At 34.3% G+C, this 22,331-nt stretch overlaps 1 protein-coding gene and 1 non-coding gene across 5 annotated transcripts in view; both read left to right on the top strand.

Moving 5' to 3' along the window:
* The window catches only part of LOC145271258 (beta-lactamase domain-containing protein 2-like), a 376,845-nt gene that overhangs the window by 338,110 nt on the left and 16,404 nt on the right, over positions 1 to 22,331 (top strand). For 3 of the 4 annotated variants that reach the window (XM_080126817.1, XM_080126818.1, XM_080126816.1), the window contains exons 2-5: positions 3,759 to 3,950; positions 6,514 to 6,613; positions 12,381 to 12,486; positions 15,347 to 15,469. In XM_080126817.1, the coding sequence (XP_079982943.1) occupies positions 3,886 to 3,950; positions 6,514 to 6,613; positions 12,381 to 12,486; positions 15,347 to 15,469 (394 nt within the window). In that variant the 5' untranslated portion in view covers positions 3,759 to 3,885. The remainder of the gene's footprint in view (positions 1 to 3,758; positions 3,951 to 6,513; positions 6,614 to 12,380; positions 12,487 to 15,346; positions 15,470 to 22,331) is intronic. The other variant, XM_080126819.1, reaches the window with a different exon arrangement.
* Positions 10,024 to 10,127, top strand: LOC145271999 (U6 spliceosomal RNA). The gene has a single exon (XR_013866132.1). It is a non-coding gene; the product is annotated as a U6 spliceosomal RNA (small nuclear RNA).

Below are 22,331 nucleotides of genomic sequence, written 5' to 3'. Positions count from 1 at the left end.
TGAGCGAGTTTTTAACAGTATTTTACCCAGTTCTTTTATTTATAACACTTTTTCCCAAACTTACTGTGTTAAAGAGAGAATCAGACGCCATCTTGAATTTTCCAATACATCGGTGACGGTAAACACTGTATGGTTTTCGAGCTGAATAAACAAACCCAAATTTTTCTATTGGTTCAATTTTTATATTTTCACATTCAATGTGAAATTTTATGCTCTTTCCAATAAATCAAATATAATATTTTAGACAAACGTTTTCTTTTTAAAGTACTAGGTGTATCAGAATTTTTGTAGGAATTTTTGACACCCCTAACACGAAACTGCGAATAAAATATAAAAACCTCGTAATTTCTCTTTTAAAAGTGGGTTGTTTATTTTCTTTATGGATTATACTTTAAAAATAAACTATTAAAGTTGTATAAAAAGTAATAGAAATATTATTTTTTATGTTTTAAAACAGTAATGAAATTAATTGAATTTTACGAGTTCAGTATTTTTCAATTTTTAAACTTTAAAAATCTATCAAAATTTTTCTACTGATTCTATTTTTACGATATTTTCAGGATCAATGTGAAATTTTATGTTCTTTCCAATAAACCGAATATAATATTTTAGACAAACGTTTTTTTTATTCACGCCCTCCCCCCATTTTCAAATATCTATTAAAAAGTAAATAATTAATTTATGTACCAAAGTTTTATATATCACAAATTGAAGATAAAAGATCAATAAATCATATATTCAAATTTAAAACAAAAAAGTAGTCTTTTTTAGAAATTTACCTGTAAAGACAGAAGTTTAAAACTTTTCTTTTTTTAAAAAAACACCCTTTTTTTTAATGAAATCTTGGTCCTTGCTCCTTTAATTGAAAAAAAAAATTAGGGTTTGAATTACATTTTTCGAGGAGTTATAAGCTTCGAAAGATAGCGGGTGGAATTATTCAATAGTTTTCACGAAATTTCTGACACTGCTAAAGCCTCTCTATATATGGCCTCATTGACATGAGACGTTTCATTTTTTTTTCTACTGATCGTATAATAACAAAATAATTCGCAAAGTTCAAGCCAAAATAAAAAATATCCCCTCCCCCAAACTATGAAAAAATCCTAAAAAGCGCAAAGTTCAAGCCAAAGTAAAAAATATTGTACAAGTTAATCATTAAAACTGAAAATAGCGGAAATACTGAACTAGCAACATTCAATTAATTTCATTAGTATTTTTACCTGCTTTCAAATCAAATGTAAACCGTTTCATCCTCTTAAGTAATCCAATTTACAAAATTCCCACAATATTAATCACAATGTGGACTAATTTTCATATTTGTTTTGCAAAATGACATTTCATTAATTAATATTCCCAAACTCTTCATCTGTGCCTAAACTTAAACGTAGATTCCATGAACAAAGCTTCTTTTTTGGAACTGCACACCTGTCGAAATCTCCTCCTACTTCCCCACTGACTATAATATGGTCATCTTCAAGTCCAATCTAAAAAAGTTCCCGACGAGCCATCCTCTTAAGTAATCTTATTTACAAAATTCCCATAATATTAGTCAAAAGGTTGACTAGTTTCCATATTTGTTTTGCAAAAGGACATTTTATTAATTAATATTCCCACATTCTCCATCTGTGCCTAAACTTAAACGTAGATTCCCTGAACAAAGCTGCTTTTTTGGAACTGCACCGCTGTAGAACTCTCCTCCATTTACCTTCGTCCAAACTGACTATAATATGGATATCTTCAAGTCCAATGTAAACAAGTTCCTCATGAGGCATCCTATTAAGTAATCTCATTCACAATAGGCCCACAATATTAGTAACAAGGTGGGTTAATTTATATATTTGTTTTGCAAAAGGACATTTTATTAATTAATATTCCCACACTCTTCATCCGTGCCTAAACTTAAAAGTAGATTCCCTGAACAAAGCTTCTTTCTTAGAACTGCACACCTGTTGAACTCTCCTCAACTTCATCCATGCCTAAACTTAAACATAGATTCCATGAAAAAAGCTCCTTTCTTGGAACTGCACACCTGTAGAGCTCTTCTCCATTTACCTCTCCAATAGGCTCATAAGAGTAGTGGTCGATGGACAAAAATCAGTATTAATGCTGGAGTCCCTCAAGGGTCAATCCTGGGCCCAACTCTCTTCCTGATCTACATCAATGATCTCCCTAAACACATACTTAAATCATTCGTTGACATGTATGCTGATGACACGACCATCTACACATCCAAGGCTGTAAATGACAAAGTTCTCTCTGATTCTCTCTCCTCTGATCTTGAGCGCGTGGTTCGGTGGGGGAAGACGTGGCTGGTTACCTTTAATGCATCTAAAACCAAACTCTTATCTTTACATCATCAACGCTCTGACCCCATCTGGCATCAATTAAAATGTTTTGACAAGCTTCTGGGTTTGTCCTTTTCTCCTGATCTGAAATGGAACACGTACATCAAGTCTGTTGCCAAGGTCGCTGGAAAGATGGTGGGATCCTTCTACCGCTCCAGAAGATATCTCACTACTGATGCAATTCGCTATCTATATAAAAGCCAAGTACGTCCAAGGATGGAATACTGCTGCCATATCTGGACAGGAGCTGCTAAAAACAGCCTATCCTGCCTTGACAGAGTACAAAATAGACTTTGTGGCTTAGTGGGGGATGCCCTTTTCTCTAGCCTGCAACCTCTCTTCCACAGAAGAGACGTTGCGAGCCTATCCTTGTTTTATCGTTATTTCCATGGCAGGTGCTCGTCGGAACTCCAATCTCTAGTCCCTCCTCGCCAATCTTTCACGAAAAACACCTGTCTTGCTGAATCCACTGTAAAAAATTTCCCCCACTCTATATCTGTGCCTAAATCAAAACGTGGATTCCATGAACAAGGCTTCTTTCTTAGAACTGTACGCCTGTGGAACTCTGTTCCGTCTGCCTGCTTCCCACCTGACTACAACTTGGATGTCTTCAAGTCCAACGTTAACAAATTCCTAATGAACCGCCCTCTTAAGTAAACACTTCATTAAATCTCCACACTAATCGTACTGTATTTGCAATAACCCTTATTCCTGAGTGGCTTCCGGGCCTTGATAAGTGGAGACCACCGTGTAAAAAAAAAAAAAAACGTGGATTCCATGTACAAAGCTTCTTTTCTTACACCTGCACACCTGTAACACTCCCCTCAATTTATCTGTTTTCCAACTGACTTCAATATGGTCATCTTCAAGTCCAATGTACATAAATTCCTGATGAGTACTCCTCTTAAGTAATCTAATTTACAAAATTCCCACAATATTAGACACAAGGTGAACTAATTTTCATATTTGTTTTGCAAAAGGACATTTTATTAATTAATATTCCCACACTCTTCATCTGTGCCTAAACTTAAACGTAGATTCCATGAACAAAGCTTCTTTCTTGGAACTGCACGCACACCTGTACAACTCTCCTATACTTACTTTCCAACTGATTACAATATGGTCATCTTCAAGTCCAATGTAAACAAGTTCTTGATGAGCCAATTCCCACTACTAATATTACTATGACATTGTCCGATTGTCTACTGGTTACCATTTAACCCTGATCCTCGAGTGGCCTTCGGGTCTTTTTAAATGTTGACGTCTTTGTAGAAAAAAAGGTAATTTTATTAAATGCTGCCTGTGTATGTGTGATATCAGCCACGAATTGAACTAATTTTCATATTTGTTTTGCAAAAGGACATTTCATTAATTAACCATAATTAATATTCTCACTATTTCTGTTTCTTTAAGGAGAAGCTTTGAAACTGGAGAGGAGACAGGGGCTGCTTTCGCGGTCTATTACAAAGGTGACTTGGTCGTCGACCTATGGGGAGGTTACACGAACCTGGCGGGTGAAGTTCCCTGGCGAAAGGAGAACATGACGATAGCTTTCTCCGTCTCTAAAGGAATCAATGCCTTACTTGTCGCAAAGTTTGTTGAACTGTAAGTATTCTCATTTATTTTATCAAATCGTTCTTCTTCTGCCTCACCCTCCGAGTTGGACATGAAATCTGGCTGGTGTGAGATTCATCTTTTATTGGAAAACATTGCTATATGGTCTGTTTGATTTTTGAAAGACATGATATTAGAAGTTAGAAATAAAAAAAAACTAGACAAAATACTGCTAAAACTTGCTCAATATATGTTACCATGACATAGGCTTACATATATTCGGTGGGTTTTTATAGTATTTTGTATACTTTTTTATTTTTAACTCATTTTCCCAAACTTACCATGTTCATCAGAGAGTCTGGCGCTATGTTTAATTTTCCAAGACACCAGTAAACTATGCTTGTCGAGCTGAATAAACATGTTACATTAAATAAAAACACTATAAACTTATCCAGTTAGGTTAGAAAATTAATTTATCTTGCAAAAAAAACAAAAGAGATTGGAAAGATATGGATAACGGAAAACAGAGAAAAGTTTCTTTCTAAATGACGGAAACGTTTAATAATAATAATAATAATAATAAATAAATACTAAACAGGACTCATAAGCATTTATGGTAACACACATGAGACTTTCAAGGCAAGAAACGGTGTAAGGATAAGAACAACCACCCACACACGCATACTACAGTGAACCGCACGAACTATGCGTAAGAGCATACACACACACACATATATAAGATGATAGGCTTGCCTTGAAATAAAAGATTGAAGCAGACCAGCGTAAGAACTCGTAAAAAGATAGTAACAAGAAAACGTAGAAGAGAACGATTAGCAACGTTTAATAATAATAGTAATAAATAAATAATAAAAAAATCAATCAAAATAGCATCGAGTGAGTGCTAAAAAAAAAAAAATAGCTGCAGTAGCCAGGCTCATACTTAAGACTTTCAAGGCAAGAAACGGCGTAAGGATAAGAACACCCACCTACACACACACACATATATAGCAGTGAACTGCACGAACTATGCGTAAAAACTCGTAAAAAGATAGTAACTAAGTATATTATCGGCATAATCAACATAGTAATAAATAAATATATATATTATTGGCATAATCGCGTTGACACCGAAGTTAAGCAATGTTGAGCCTGGCTAGTACCAGATGCGTACCCCATAAAAAGAACTCCTCGCTGCAAAAGCATTTACAAAGTTGTAGATGGCCTTGCCCCTCCAGGGGCTCAAGGGCTATGGATAGATGGATGGATGAATAAATTAAAGTTTAACATAAAAAAGTCAAGTATCATACTTCAACTGTGCTCTAAACGGAAACATTCATTTCGAACGTGCCCCTGTCATATCAAAGAATCCACTGTTGATTTTATATGTCAGGCTTTTCGGCCTGCAGTGTAATGAAACCTATCAAATGTATTTGTGATGTTAGGCTGTGTAAGGCTTGCCTTGAAATAAAAGATTGAAGCTTCAAATTCATCTTGTTGTTTATCGATGCATCTGTCTGCAGTGACCACTTCCCGACGAGATGGCAGACCAGCGTAAGAACTCGTAAAAAGATAGTAATATATATAATTTACACTCTTCCCTCTGTCTCTCTCTTGATCCATTCTCTAACAATATTACTTGCAAATGTTAGGCCGAGGAGTTTGAAGGTAGAATTCTCAGTTAGGGTGCTATTTGTCATGGATATAGGGAGTTGGAGAGGCGTCTTGTAATTGTTAAAGGAGAGCAGCTTACCATCCATTTGCGGTCCCCATTCGACTATCGTCTGGAGGTCATTTTCTAACGATTCTGCCATTGTCTTAGATTTATGTACATCTGTTCTTCCCTTTCCAGCTGACTACAATATGGTTGTCTTCAAGTTCAATGTAAACAAGTTCTTGATGAGCCGTTCCTCTTAAGTTAACAAATTTATCGAATTTCCATTTACTAGCAATTATTATATTGTCCAATTGACTACTATACACTCTTTAACCCTTATCTTCGAGTGGCCTCCTGGCCTTGATAAGTGGTGATGCCTATGTGAAAAAAAAAAAAAAGAAAAGAAATATTACCCAAAAAAGTACAGCCGAGGCTTTGAAGGTGGAATTTTCAGGTAGGGCGTTATTTGTCACGGAGAGGCGTCTTGTAATTGTTAAAGGAGAGCAGCTTAGTTTTACTAGCATTAAATGTTACCATCCATTTGCGACCCCATTCCACTATCGTCTGAAGGTCATTTTCTAACATTCTGCCATCGTCTTAATGTCTTGACTAAACAAGTACCATGGATAGGTTATAATAATAAAAAAACAAAACAAAACTAAAATGGGCAGATAACTCTTGTTACTTCCGCTCTTAAAACGTTTAAATATATGTTATACTATCTGACCGGCCTGGTGTTGCCTGGGAATACTTAAATAATTCTTCTGATTATCAACTAAAGCTAACTCGTATTTATTACTATAAATAGATACTATATTGTGCGTTTTAAAATATTTCAGTGAAATATGTTTTTTTCTTAAAATGTCTAGTTTATAATTTTTTTAAAAATATTTTAAATATTTTTTTATTATTTCATTTTATAAGATAGTTTAAAATTTTATAATTATTTTTTAATCATAGGGGTTATCTTGATTATAAAAAACCTGTCAGCCATTATTGGCCTGAATTTGCGCAGAACGGAAAAGAGGATATCACCGTCGAAATGCTTCTTAGTCATCAGGTAACGTATGTTATTTTTTTTTTTTAAATTTCATAAGATTATATAATTATTATAAGTTATTTTGAACGTAAGATCCCTTAGCACAATGAAAAATAAGACAGAGGAAGCTTTTTTGAATGTAAGATCCCTTAGTACAATGAAAATAAGACAGAGGAAGCTTTTTTGAATGTAAGATCGCTTAGTACAATGAAAATAAGATAGAGGAAGCTTTTTTGAATGTAAGATCCCTTAGCACAATGAAAAATAAGACAGAGGAAGATTTTTTGAATGTAAGATCCCTTAGCACAATGAAAAATAAGACAGAGGAAGCCTTTTTGAATCTAAGATCCCTTAGCACAATGAAAATAAGACAGAGGAAGCTTTTTTGAATGTAAGATCGCTTATCACAATGAAAATAAGACAGAGGAAGTTATTTTGAATGTAAGATCCCTTATCACAATGAAAATAAGACAGAGGAAGCTTTTTTGAATGTAAGATCCCTTAGCACAATGAAAATAAAACAGAGGAAGCTTTTTTTTTTGTTTTTTACATAGGCATCACCACTTATCAAGGCCAAGAGGCCACTCAAGGATAAGGGTTAAAGAGTGTACAGTAGACATTGGACAATATAGTAATCATTAGTAATGAAAATTTGGTAAATTTGATAACTTATATAGAACGGCTCATCAAGAACTTATTTACGTTAGGCTTGAAGACAACCATATTGTAGTCAGCCGGAAAGCAGGAAAACGGAAGACAATTCCGCAGGCGTGCAGTTCTAAGAAAGAAGCTTTGTTCATGGAATCTACGTTTAGGTTTAGGCACAGATAAAGAGTGGGGGGAATTATTGATAGTGTGTACAGCTAGACGAGTGTTTCTTGTGAAAGTTTGGCGAGGGGGGACCATAGATTGAAGCTCAGTCGAACACTTTCCATGAAAATAAGGATACAGCAGAGACAAACTTGCAACATCTCTTCTGTGAGATAGAGGTTGCAGCGAAGAAAAAAGGACATCTCCCACCAGACCACAAAGTCTATTTCGAACTCTATCAAAGCAGTTTGTATTTCTCCTCACACCACATCTCATTTTTGCAACGTGGATTCCATGAACAAAGCTCCTTTCTTAGAACTGCACGCCTGTGGAACTCTGTTCCGTCTGCCTGCTTCCCACCGGACTACAACTTGGATGTCTTCAAGTCCAATGTTAACAAATTCCTAATGAACCGCCCCCTTAAATAAACACTTCATTAAATATCCACACTAACGTAATGTACTTGCAATAACCTTTATCCCTGAGTGGCTTCCGGGCCTTGATAAGTGGTGATCACTGTGTAAAAAAAACCAAAAAACAAACTCCCTCTTTGTAATACAGGTCTGAATAATGAGAAAATCTGAATTTTTTAAACAAAAACTTAAAAATAACTTTTTTAGATTAAATTTTTTAAAATTTCTTTCAGAATAGAAAATCTTTACAATTTAATAAGGAACATATTTCATATAGGTTTCATTAACAAATATTCAGTACATAACAGGAAAAATAGAGATGAAAATTTCAAAAGGCTTGTATAACTGGTTACGCTCAATAGTAGTCCTCGCCAGCGAAAGTCTTTGTTATTGTTTTTCTATTATTATTATTATTATTATTATTATTATTATTATTATAATTATTATTATTTAAAACATTTTGTTCTGCTCTTCTGCGCGAGGACTAATTCTGACTGGAGTTCTTTTAACACAGGAAATGGAGAAGGGGGAAACATTACTTGGAGGGGATTTTTATTTTTTACATAGGTATCAACACTTATCAAGGCCAAGAGGCCACTCGAGGATAAGGGCTAAAGATTGATCAGTAGAAATTGTACAATATAGTGATCGTTAGTAATGGAAATTCGGTAAATTTGTTAACTTATATGGAACGGCTCATCAAGAACTTGTTTACGTTAGACTTGAACAGATAAGTCCTTTCTAGCAGCTCCTGCCCAGATGTGGCAACAGTATTCCATCCTTGGAGGTACCTGGTTCTTATATAAATAAAGAATTGCATCAGCAGTGAGATATCTACTGAAGACAATATAGTAATCGTTAGTAACGGAAATTCGGTAAATTTGATAACTTATATAGAACGGCTCATCAAGAACTTATTTATGTTAGACTTGAAGACAACCATATTGAAGTCAGCTGGAAAGCAGGAAAATGGAAGACAATTCCATAGGCGTGCAGTTCTAAGAAAGAAGCTTTGCTCATGGAATCTGCGTTTAGGTTTAGACACAGATAAAGAGTGGGGGGAAATTATTAATAGTGTTTTCTGCTAGACGGGTGTTTCTTGTGAAAGTTTGGTGAGGAGGGCCTATAGAATAGAGCTCAGCCGAGCACTTGCCATGAAAATAACGATAAAGCAGAGACAAACTCACAACATCTCTTCTGTGAGAAAGAGGTTGCAGGAAACAAAAAAGGACCCCCCCCCCACAAGGCTACGAAATCTATTTTGAACTCTATCAAGGCAGGATAAGTCCTTTCTAGCAGCTACTGCCCAGATGTGGCAACAGTACTCTATCCTTGGACGTACCTGGCTCTTATATAGATAGAGAATTGCATCAGCAGTGAGATATCTACTGGAGCGATAGAAGGATCTCACGATTTTTCCAGCGGACTTGGCAACGGATTTAATGTATGTGTTCCATTTAAGATCAGGAGTAATGGTCAAGACCAGAAGCTTGTCAAAACATGAGCCCTCCTCAAGACGAGAGCCATTCATTTCAATTGATGCCAGATGGGGACTAGAAACAGCTTATCCTGCCTTGACAGAGTTCAAAATAGACTTCGTAGCTTACTGGGGGATGCCCTTTTGTCATCCCTGCAACCTTTTTCCCACAGAAGAGGCGTTGCGTGCCTGTCTCTACTTTATCGTTATTTTCATGGCAAGTGCTCGTCTGAGCTCCAATCCTTGGAAGGGGGTTAGCGTTTATATACAAAGTTCATATTAAGATGATTAACACATTACCTTTAAACGTTACACAAGTCGATGATGTTCTTTATTTCGTTTGACCGGTCGAAATGATGATGTCAGGAATTCAAACTTGGGTTCTTTCCTTTGCTTCCGAAAGACTCTGACTCCAACTCTCTCTTTGCCTAGAAGACTCAATTGTTCTGCCTCCTCTGCTCGTATGAAAATAAGAGCTTCTTTCTTTTACAGTCACAAGTTAAAAGTCAGGACTCATAGGCTTTGATAAGCTGACTACAGTATGGTTGTCTTCAAGTCTAATGTAAACAAGTTCTGGATGAACCAATATAAGTTAACAAATTTACCAAATTTCCATTATTAACCATTACTATATTGTCTAATTTCTACTGTACACTCTTTAACCCTTATCCTCGAGTGGCCTCATGGCCTTGATAAGTGTTGATGCCTAAATAAAATATATATATATATATATATGCTTCGGCAGTACATATACTAAAATCGGAATGATACAGAAAAGATTAGCCTGGCCCTGCGCAAGGATGACACGCAAATTCGTGAAGCGTTCCATATTTTTATGTGTCAGGTCATGTCATATGCTACTGGTACCATATAACCCAGTACTACCTGCCTCATGGTCGGATCACCGGTGACTAAACTGGTTCCCCCACCAGACTTGTTTGGTGAGGAGGGTGGCTAGTCTCCCTGAAGGATTCAAAACAAGACCTTCCAAAGGGCGAATGAACTCTTTTTTCGGGGTCAACGGCCAACTAGCATCGTGTGTGTTTGTGTGTATGTATGTGTGTGAGAGAGCTCCCGTAAGCCATGGTGAAGGCAACCGTTCTAGGAGAAGAAAATCTCTGATTTAAAACCCCATAAAGCGGGAGACCAGTACCCGCATTAAGCTTGTTGCTGGCTCCCTTGCTCTTGCATGTTGCTGGATCTCAACATTTTGAACCGAGAGAGAGACTTAGCTGTCGTACAAAGCTGAGACTCTGGAACATCATCTGTGTATAGATACTCCCTCAGGCATTTGTTTATAGAAATGGTCCTGTGGCGATGGAAAAGTTGTGACGTGTGGAGGCTTGAAATGCTGGAAGCATGTAATAATTGATCTCCATGACCGTCTTCAGTGTCATGCCTGCTTGATCGTTGGAATTCACCGGTAGGACTAAAAAAAAATAAAAGTCATTTTTGGACTCACGGACTTTAAGTGTCTGAGGGAGTGGCACTCGTCTGACAACACGTTGCAATCATCATAAAAAGCGTTTTTTCTTTTCTTTCACAGTCTTAAATGTCTCATGTAGTTCGTCTTGGACGGACTGTGTTAACAGTGTCCATGAACTTGCTGATTTTAATACATAAATTTTTAATCGACCTTTCATCGACTTTGGTTATTCCTTAAGCTCAAAGAAAACCTTAAAAGGTTTGTGCGTGGAGGTAAGGAATGCTCTAGGATAAGGGTTAATGAGTGTAAGCAACACCGTGATGATCAGTTATGGCGGAATTTGAGTAGGGTTCAATTATATATAAATATATATATTAGACTTGAAAACGACTATGTCATAGTCAGTTGTGAAGCAGCCCCACGGTATTGTGTTCCACAGACGGACAGTTTTAGGTAAGAACTGGCACAGATAGAGAGTAAGGGAAATGATAGTTGTTGTAGCCAAATGAGTATTTGCTGTGAAAGTTTTGCAGGAGATAACCACAGATTGGAGCACAGTCGATCACTTAGCATAAAAGTAACGATAGCACAGAAAAAAGACGTTGCAAGGATGTTAATGCGGATGCTACATTGTGTGTTATTGCATGAAATAATATGCTCTCTCTGTCTCTCTCTCTCTCTCTGCCTCTCTCTCTCTCTCTCTCTCTCGGTATATATATATATATATATATTTTAAACCTTAATTTACTTGATTCTTCTGGCCTTTTAGGGGGGGGGGTCACCCTATATATATATATATATATATATATATATATATATATATATATAATTGAATTTTTTTTTTAAACCTTAATTTACTTGATTCCTCCGGCCTTGGCAGACATGTTTTAAATATTCTCTCCAGTGCTTTTTCTGTGCACATTTGAACTTTTCTTTTAATGATTTTGAACTCATTCCATTTGTGATTTTTTCCCCGCGCAACACTAGGTGACTAAGAATCATCAGTGTGGATATATATAGCTGTTCCGTTCATTCGTGTGTATGTGTGTGTGTGTAATTTTATCAATAAGTAACGACTATAAATGTCTGAATATCGCTGCTCATAAATGTTCAGAAAACTGAACATATTTTATTGCAGGTAATTGGACTTGGTGAATGTCTTCTAATTATTTAACGGTGGCAAAAGTAATAATAACATAGCGGAACTTCCAGTTACGCGATTCCTTTGGAACTTACCTTTTGGATTGGAAGTTTTTAATTCGACCGTGTTTGGATTTTACCATTCTTGGATTTTTTACCTTCACCGGACTATCCATTCATGTGAAATCTTTTTATCATTTTTTTTCTTTTACCTCCTATTCCCCTTACCTTACCCTTTTTTTAACCAAGTAAGATCTGTGATTTACTTGTGGTTTCATTAAATACTTTTACATGCAAAATCCGATCTCGCATTTTGCTAATTCCTGCCATCTGATGAGAAGGAGAGTATTTCTTTGAAACTCCGCGGATTAAGGAATATCCACTTATCTTGTGCTTCCTTTTTTAAATTAAATGTTTTTAACTCTTTTTTAAGATGTTTTTTAACATGTTTTATTAATCATTTGTTCATATATATATATATATATATATATAAAAATAAGACCTTTTTTCTTTCTTTTTCAGTCCGGTCTCATAGGCTTTGATAAACCTGTCCGCATTTTCCTTTCCAGCTCGGATTACGGAGCGTATTTATCACTTCTTGAAGCACAGAAACCGTTTTGGGAACCAGGTAAGTCGTTGATTCTATATTGCCAATTTCGTTAAAGACGGGCCGGAGTGGGGGTTTGAAAAATTGGTAAAGGTTGATGTCAAAGCAAAATCGGTCAGATCTTAGGTCAAATCCAGCACTCCTGGATCTAGGTGCCCTGGGAATGACCTCAAACAAGTTCAAAATGGAGGTTGTAGTGTAGCCCATTTGAGGGAGCTAGTGGGGTTAGGGTTAGGGGGCTTCTACATTAATGAACCTTGTGCCTAACTGTGTCTGTACTTGCACCGATTTTCCTCGACTAAAACCCAAATATAAAATGTTGCATAGGTTCGAATACCCATATTACATTACATGTGTGTAAGCCAAAACCTGCCAGAGTTTTTTTGTAGGCAAAATAAATTTTGTTTGGATATGTATATATTTGGGCTGGTGCATCTGCTACTAGTCTCTCGCTCCTGAAAAGGTTCAAAAGAGAGTCGCCAACCTGATAGGTTCTAAGCTTCAGCCTCTGTCCCATCGACGAAATGTTGCATCCCGAGCTGCCTGTTCTACAAGTACTTGAATGGTGAATGCTCTGACGAACTACAAACACCTGTACCCCCTCGACATAAATACCCCCGACAGACCCGACAAGCAGCTAAATCCCACTCCTTCATAGCAGAGATCCCTAGATGTAAGAGAGCCTTCTACTCCAGTGGTTTCTTCCCCAGAACAGCTAGACTTTTGGAATTCCCTTCTGGGTCCCTGCTTCCTCAATTGTACTGCAATGCAGAAGTTCAAGTGCAACGTGAACTGACGTCTTGATGCCCAACTCCCTACACCGGAAGAGAGCCTTCTACTCCAATAGTTTCTTCCCCAGAACTGCTAGACATTGGAATTCCCTACCAGGTTCCTGCTTCCCCAACTGTACTGACATGCAGAAGTTCAAGTGTAATGTGAACCAACATCTTGCTGCCCAACTCCCTACATCTCATTCTATATATTATTGAATTCATACTTATTTTGACATGCCAGGTAAGTACATAATTTTGTTTTTATCTTAAATGCGTTAGTTTAAAAGATCACTAATCAACACAAGCGCCGGATTTTTTTTTTAATATAAGAAAATTCTGGACAAAAATATTTTTATGCCAGAGATATGAATGCTTAAACGAAATTAATCATTCACAATGGCTGGCAACCATCTCTGCATTATAGAAAAGGAAAGATAAGTTATTTTTCTACCCAACTGGATATGTTTTTAGTGCAAAATGAAGTTGCTCTCATAATAAATTCTTGAGTTTGTATTACTGTACACATAGATTCGAAAAATTGTCAGAAAACAAATATATAACAAATAAATGTTATCAAAGGCAAGATAAGTTACTTTTCTAACAAACTGAATATGTTTTTAGTGCTTATATTTAATAGAACATGTTTATTCAGCTCGAAAAACATACAATGTTTACCGATGTATTGGGAAATTTTAAATGGCAGCCAACTCTGTCTATGAGGCGGTAAGTTTGGGAAAATAAGTTATAAATAAAAAAACAGACAAAATACTGTTAGAAATATATTTAGCGGTTTTTTAACAGTATTTTGACTGCTTTCTTATTTATAACTCCTTTTCCCAAACTTACCGTCTCCGAGAGAGAGTCGGCCGCCATTTGGAAGTTTCCACTACATCGGTAAACATTGTATGTTTTTCGATCTGAATAAACATGTTACATTAAATATAAACACTAAAAACATATTCAGTTGGGTAGAAAAGTAACTTGTCTTGCCTTTGATAACATTTATTTGTTATATATTTGTTTTCTGACAATTTTTCGAATCTATGTGTACAGTAATACAAACTCAAGAATTTATTATGAGAGCAATTTCATTTTGCAAATTAGATTTCACAATAAAATAAATCATTTTTTTTTTTTTCAATAACTGGATCCGAAATACAAAATAAAACCATTAATTTCAAATTTAACAATGAATATGGCCGGTTTTAAGAGATTGAGGATCCTTTCCCATAAGACCATCTGTATACACGCCTCGATGTTTAAGGGAAACGTTAATTTCGTAGCTTTATAAATATTATTTTTTATGGGTGCATTTTAACAGGGACCCTCCCAATACAAAGCCTTTGTTTTTTAAATTGGTTTATTTTTTTGTCAGTAAGTGTGAGGAATCGTGATTTTGAAAGTTACAATTATTTGAGCTTTGGAGAAATAGTGCGGCTTGGTAACCTCCTGCCATTAATATCAACGATGGAAAACAGCCTGTAACGACGCAATGAAGACTCAAGAAGCGATGCACGCCAGTTATAGCCGACAACATATCAACCCGTTGTGTTGATGTTTCCATGTGCCTATCTTTGAGGGGAGCTGGTTGCGTTCCCAGGACGTTCGTTAACCAAGTAAGCAATAGTGTCATAGTAGAATGCATGGAGGAATGTTCTAAAATGGAGACAGCCAAACAACAACAAAGAAGAGTGCAGGAAAGTGGACACATTATCGCTCTGACATTTTGCACACAGACCCCACACTGCTGTCAGTGTTGTCACTGGAAAATAAACATTTTGATTTTAATCATTCATTCCTGTTACACTGAAAAATATTCATGATGTACGTACGAGGGGCGTGCAATAAGTAATACCTTTGACCCACTTCCCATAGATGTAGAGCATGTAGATCCCTAGATGTAAGAGAGCCTTCTACTCCAATAGTTTCTTCCCCATAACTGCTAGACTTTGGAATGCCCTTCCGGGTCCCTGCTTCCCCAACTGTACTGATATGCAGAAGTTCAAGTGCAACGTGTACCGACATCTTTCTACCAACTCCCTACACCAGAATATGCTGATAATAAAGCGGTACAAATTTATCATTTTTTTTAAATTTATTTTTTACAGGAAGCCAATTTGGTTACCATATTTTTACCTGGGGAATGTTTGTTGATGCTCTAATCAGGAAGGCTGACCCCAAAGAACGAACAATTGATCAAATATTCCGGGAGGAGATCGCTGAACCATTTGGTCAGTATTTCTTTATTTTTTTTGCATATCTTATAAATTTATATTATCTCTGTTATATTAACAACTAGCGGGGGTACCCGGCGTTGCCCGAGTGTTTGTTTCTGGGACGGGGGGGGGTTAAAAAATGTTATGGTAGGTAAGTAGGAAGGATCAAACCCGGAGTCATGAGTAAAAGTAGGAAAATAAAGTGTGAAAAAAAAAAAAACATCTGCAACGTTAACAGTTCGGCCACCAAGAAAAGTCCATTCCAGTTGTTTAGGAAAAAAAAAAAAACGACTACGGTAGATCGGCGCGAACGTGAAAATATAATGTGAATTGTCCAGCACGCTAACCACTACGCCACAGAGCACTGCAGCTTAGTTTAGTGATTTTAAATAACTTCACATGAAAGAACTACGAAACCAAACCGGTGTTCTCTTCTCAACTGTTCCTTGTGAACGATCCCCAAACGGTGTTAAGTGGTGGCAGGGGGAGGAGGAATTTATTAGAGAGAAAATATTTTACCACTTCCATTGATCTTACCCGATTTTGGCCGTGACTTCTCAGCAGAAAAAGTATAGAAATCTAAGATTATCGAGGAATTTGAGAAATAATAAGCCTATAACACACCTCAGATATTGTTCTGCCGTTTGTGCATATTATAAAATATCTTGATTTTTAATCCTATTAAGGTCAAAATCAGACGGGAAAAACTGAGTTCATTTTATTTATATAGAGATATTGAACTCAAGACTGCATATACTAATTAATAATTCATTTCTTTTTCGTTGAAGATTTTTTTTTTGTATTTTGTTCATATAAAATTATGAAATGTGGACGAAAGTTGAGGTAAAATAAAGAAATATGTATTTTGTTCCTATAAAATTATGAAATGTGGACGAAAGTTGAGTTAAAATAAAGAAATATGTATTTTGTTCCTATAAAATTATGAAATGTGGACGAAAGGTAAAATAAAGAAATATGTATTTTGTTCATATAAAATTATGAAATGTGGACGAAAGTTGAGGTAAAATAAAGAAATATGTATTTTGTTCCTATAAAATTATGAAATGTGGACGAAAGTTGAGTTAAAATAAAGAAATATGTATTTTGTTCCTATAAAATTATGAAATGTGGACGAAAGTTGAGGTAAAATAAAGAAATATGTATTTTGTTCCTATAAAATTATGAAATGTGGACGAAAGTTGAGGTAAAATAAAGAAATATGTATTTTGTTCCTATAAAATTATGAAATGTGGACGAAAGTTGAGGTAAAATAAAGAAATATGTATTTTGTTCCTATAAAATTATGAAATGTGGACGAAAGTTGAGGTAAAATAAAGAAATATGTATTTTGTTCCTATAAAATTATGAAATGTGGACGAAAGTTGAGGTAAAATAAATATGTATTTTGTTAATATAAAATTATGAAATGTGGACGAAAGTTCAGGTAAAATAAAGAAATATGTATTTTGTTCCTATAAAATTATGAAATGTGGACGAAAGTTGAGGTAAAATAAAGAAATATATATTTTGTTCATATAAAATTATGAAATGTGGACGAAAGTTGAGGTAAAATAAAGAAATATATATTTTGTTCATATAAAATTATGAAATGTGGACGAAAGTTGAGGTAAAATAAAGAAATAGGTATTTTGTTCCTATAAAATTATGAAATGTGGACGAAAGTTGAGGTAAAATAAAGTAATATGTATTTTGTTCCTATAAAATTATGAAATGTGGACGAAAGTTGAGGTAAAATAAAGAAATATGTATTTTGTTCCTATAAAATTATGAAATGTGGACGAAAGTTGAGGTAAAATAAAGAAATATGTATTTTGTTCCTATAAAATTATGAAATGTGGACGAAAGTTGAGTTAAAATAAAGAAATATGTATTTTGTTCCTATAAAATTATGAAATGTGGACGAAAGTTGAGGTAAAATAAAGAAATATATATTTTGTTCATATAAAATTATGAAATGTGGACGAAAGTTGAGGTAAAATAAAGAAATATGTATTTTGTTCCTATAAAATTATGAAATGTGGACGAAAGTTGAGGTAAAATAAAGAAATATGTATTTTGTTCCTATAAAATTATGAAATGTGGACGAAAGTTGAGGTAAAAAAAAGAAATATATATTTTGTTCATATAAAATTATGAAATGTGGACGAAAGTTCAGGTAAAATAAAGAAATATGTATTTTGTTCCTATAAAATTATGAAATGTGGACGAAAGTTGAGGTAAAATAAAGAAATATATATTTTGTTCATATAAAATTATGAAATGTGGACGAAAGTTGAGGTAAAATAAAGAAATATATATTTTGTTCATATAAAATTATGAAATGTGGACGAAAGTTGAGGTAAAATAAAGAAATATGTATTTTGTTCGTATAAAATTATGAAATGTGGACGAAAGTTGAGGTAAAATAAAGTAATATGTATTTTGTTCCTATAAAATTATGAAATGTGGACGAAAGTTGAGGTAAAATAAAGAAATATGTATTTTGTTCCTATAAAATTATGAAATGTGGACGAAAGTTGAGGTAAAATAAAGAAATATGTATTTTGTTCCTATAAAATTATTAAATGTGGACGAAAGTTGAGGTAAAATAAAGAAATATATATTTTGTTCATATAAAATTATGAAATGTGGACGAAAGTTGAGGTAAAATAAAGAAATATGTATTTTGTTCCTATAAAATTATGAAATGTGGACGAAAGTTGAGGTAAAATAAAGAAATATATATTTTGTTCATATAAAATTATGAAATGTGGACGAAAGTTGAGGTAAAATAAAGAAATATGTATTTTGTTCCTATAAAATTATGAAATGTGGACGAAAGTTGAGGTAAAATACAGAAATATATATTTTGTTCATATAAAATTATGAAATGTGGACGAAAGTTGAGGTAAAATAAAGAAATATATATTTTGTTCATATAAAATTATGAAATGTGGACGAAAGTTGAGGTAAAATAAAGAAATATGTATTTTGTTCCTATAAAATTATGAAATGTGGACGAAAGTTGAGGTAAAATAAAGAAATATATATTTTGTTCATATAAAATTATGAAATGAGGACGAAAGTTGAGGTAAAATAAAGAAATATGTATTTTGTTCCTATAAAATTATGAAATGTGGACGAAAGTTGAGGTAAAATAAAGAAATATGTATTTTGTTCCTATAAAATTATGAAATGTGGACGAAAGTTTAGGTAAAATAAAGAAATATGTATTTTGTTCCTATAAAATTATGAAATGTGGACGAAAGTTGAGGTAAAATAAAGAAATATATATTTTGTTCATATAAAATTATGAAATGTGGACGAAAGTTGAGGTAAAATAAAGAAATATATATTTTGTTCATATAAAATTATGAAATGTGGACGAAAGTTGAGGTAAAATAAAGAAATATGTATTTTGTTCCTATAAAATTATGAAATGTGGACGAAAGTTGAGGTAAAATAAAGAAATATATATTTTGTTCATATAAAATTATGAAATGTGGACGAAAGTTGAGGTAAAATAAAGAAATATATATTTTGTTCATATAAAATTATGAAATGTGGACGAAAGTTGAGGTAAAATAAAGAAATATGTATTTTGTTCCTATAAAATTATGAAATGTGGACGAAAGTTGAGGTAAAATAAAGTAATATGTATTTTGTTCCTATAAAATTATGAAATGTGGACGAAAGTTGAGGTAAAATAAAGAAATATGTATTTTGTTCCTATAAAATTATGAAATGTGGACGAAAGTTGAGGTAAAATAAAGAAATATATATTTTGTTCATATAAAATTATGAAATGTGGACGAAAGTTGAGGTAAAATAAAGAAATATGTATTTTGTTCATATAAAATTATGAAATGTGGACGAAAGTTGAGGTAAAATAAAGAAATATGTATTTTGTTCCTATAAAATTATGAAATGTGGACGAAAGTTGAGGTAAAATAAAGAAATATGTATTTTGTTCCTATAAAATTATCAAATGTGGACGAAAGGTAAAATAAAGAAATATGTATTTTGTTCATATAAAATTATGAAATGTGGACGAAAGTTGAGGTAAAATAAAGAAATATATATTTTGCTCATATAAAATTATGAAATGTGGACGAAAGTTGAGGTAAAATAAAGAAATATATATTTTGTTCCTATAAAATTATGAAATGTGGACGAAAGTTGAGGTAAAATAAAGAAATATGTATTTTGTTCATATAAAATTATGAAATGTGGACGAAAGGTAAAATAAAGAAATATGTATTTTATTCCTATAAAATTATGAAATGTGGACGAAAGTTGAGGTAAAATAAAGAAATATGTATTTTGTTCATATAAAATTATCAAATGTGGACGAAAGGTAAAATAAAGAAATATGTATTTTGTTCCTATAAAATTATGAAATGTGGACGAAAGTTGAGGTAAAATAAAGAAATATGTATTTTGTTCCTATAAAATTATGAAATGTGGACGAAAGTTGAGGTAAAATAAAGAAATATGTATTTTGTTCCTATAAAATTATGAAATGTGGACGAAAGTTGAGGTAAAATAAAGAAATATGTATTTTGTTCCTATAAAATTATGAAATGTGGACGAAAGGTAAAATAAAGAAATATGGAACAGACAAAAGAGTTATTGCGGTTTTTAACTTTTAAATTCTGGTGAACATATGTTGTATATCGGGATTATATTGGAGGAGATGATATATTAAAACGTGTCATGTGTTATCTAGTGGATGTGAGATATTGTTCTTATTGTCACATTTGGGCTGGTGCATCTGCTACTAGTCTCTCGCTCCTAGACAAGGTTCAAAAAAGAGTCGCCAATCTGATAGGCCCTGAACTGGCATCTAAGCTTCAGCCTCTGTCCCATCGACGAAACAAGTTCTACAAGTATTTTAATGGTGAATGCTCTGACAAACTGCAGACACCCTCGACAAACCCGACAGGCAGCTAAATCCCACCCCCACACAGTAGAGATCCCTAGATGTAAGAGAGCGTTCTACTCCAGTAGTTTCTTCCCCAGAACCGCTAGACTCTGGAATTCTATTCCAGGTTCCTGCTTCCCTAACTGTACTGACATGCAGAAGTTCAAGTGCAACGTGAACCAACATCTTGCTGCCCAAATCCCTACATAGTGCCCCAGTAGTTGCTGCCCCTGATAGTAGCCCCTACAGCAAAGTGGCAATGTGCCTTGTTTGGGGTGAAAATGTAAAAAAAAAAAAATAAATAAATAAAAAATAAACGTATAAATCGTATGTACGTTTTCTACCCAGGGGACATGATATTGACGTGTAAACCGAGTCGTGTTGTCTTATCACACGGGAATATTTTTACAGTTCATATATAAGAAGAACAATATATGCTTCATACGTCTTTTCTTGAAGAGTTCTATCTATCTGCTCCATGACAAACAATGAAACGATCAGCACCATCCAATTGAGACATCTGGTCATACTTGTGAAACCATAAAACAACTCTTTATATTTTTATAATATGAATTTATTACAGTTGTCTCAAATGGTTTTCACAGGATCTGCAGTTCGTCTACATTTTCTATTCTTACAGCCCGCTCCCTAGCTGTCTGTCCACCCTTGTCTAGACGTCTGTCCGCTTTGGTGGTCAATTCTCAACTCTCTCAATCTCTCTAAAACTAACTACATCACGTGTTCTCTTATGTCACCTAATTACGTGTATCAGAACAACTAATGTCCACATCTAGTTATTTGTTTATCCAAACCCCAAAATAATGTTTACATCTATTTTTTATTTTCACATTCCTTTTGCGATTCACATGTCAATCATCTCTTCCCCAATTTAATTGTTTATTCTTCTAATCATAATATATGATCCAGTGACCATCTGTTGCTCAAATCACTTAATAATAATAACAATAACAATAATAATAATGTTTTGACATTTGACCCCGCTTGCCACAGTTAACACAGATACTACGCTATGATCACAGCCTAAAAGGGTCATAACATTACACTTATCATCTCGGCTCAAACAAAAATTCATTGGTCAAAATAAGCACCATCAGGATCAGTATTTATTTATGCCAGTTGTCATATTAGGAGTTATGTCCCCTTCAGTCAACTCTTTAATATAAAACAATACAAGAGTTGCGTCCCTTGTGGGTAGTAAAAATAAATACATGGACTTGCTCCATGGCTTATCACGCTTAAATGTATCTTGTCTTCTGCTGTCTTTTTTAATAAGGTTCATTCTGTATCATATAATGAAACAAACATAATCGTAAAAAAAGTGGTAGTCAGTAGGTAAGAGGGCTGGAGACTATGGTGTATGAGGCAGGGTTTCGTAGTCTGATTCGTGCAACTTCTACAGGGCCAGTTTATCAATGTGCGGTCGGGCATTGTTTCTTTTATATACTGTTTCATATCCGGTTTGATACGTAGTTATGCCCCTTATAGCACCTCCCCCTGAAGCTGAAATATTCCCGATTTTAGCTTTAATACTGCTTCCGTTTAGAATCAGGGCTTAAACACCTGACGACTTTCCTTTTACGCATGCTTTTCCTTTTGGTCAGAATTTCTTGTGGTAAAGAATTCTGTCCAGCCCGTATGATAGGCCCAGGGGATACATTCATGAGTCCGTGTATACACACCAGTTTTGGAATGTCAAATGTGTCGCACAACGTTTCTATTGGGATTTCCTCTGTATTTTCCGAAATTCTGGTACGGATTTGATTAATATGTCTTTTACAGACAAAACTTGGGCCTTGAATAGTATAGACCATGTTCCCAATGCTTTTCTTAATGATGCCGTCCACCTAATGATTTTTCCCATTTTGAAAATTTTTAAAATAAACTTTATCTCCTGGGGAATAGCATTTTACATTCAAGTTTTCTTTTCTAGCA

This window comes from Euprymna scolopes, chromosome 46, assembly GCF_053919585.1.
Source record: "Euprymna scolopes isolate OS-2025 chromosome 46, ASM5391958v1, whole genome shotgun sequence".
NCBI classification, from domain to species: domain Eukaryota; kingdom Metazoa; phylum Mollusca; class Cephalopoda; order Sepiida; family Sepiolidae; genus Euprymna; species Euprymna scolopes.
Note: the sequence above shows the minus strand (reverse complement) of the source record. Positions and strands in the feature narration are given on the sequence as shown.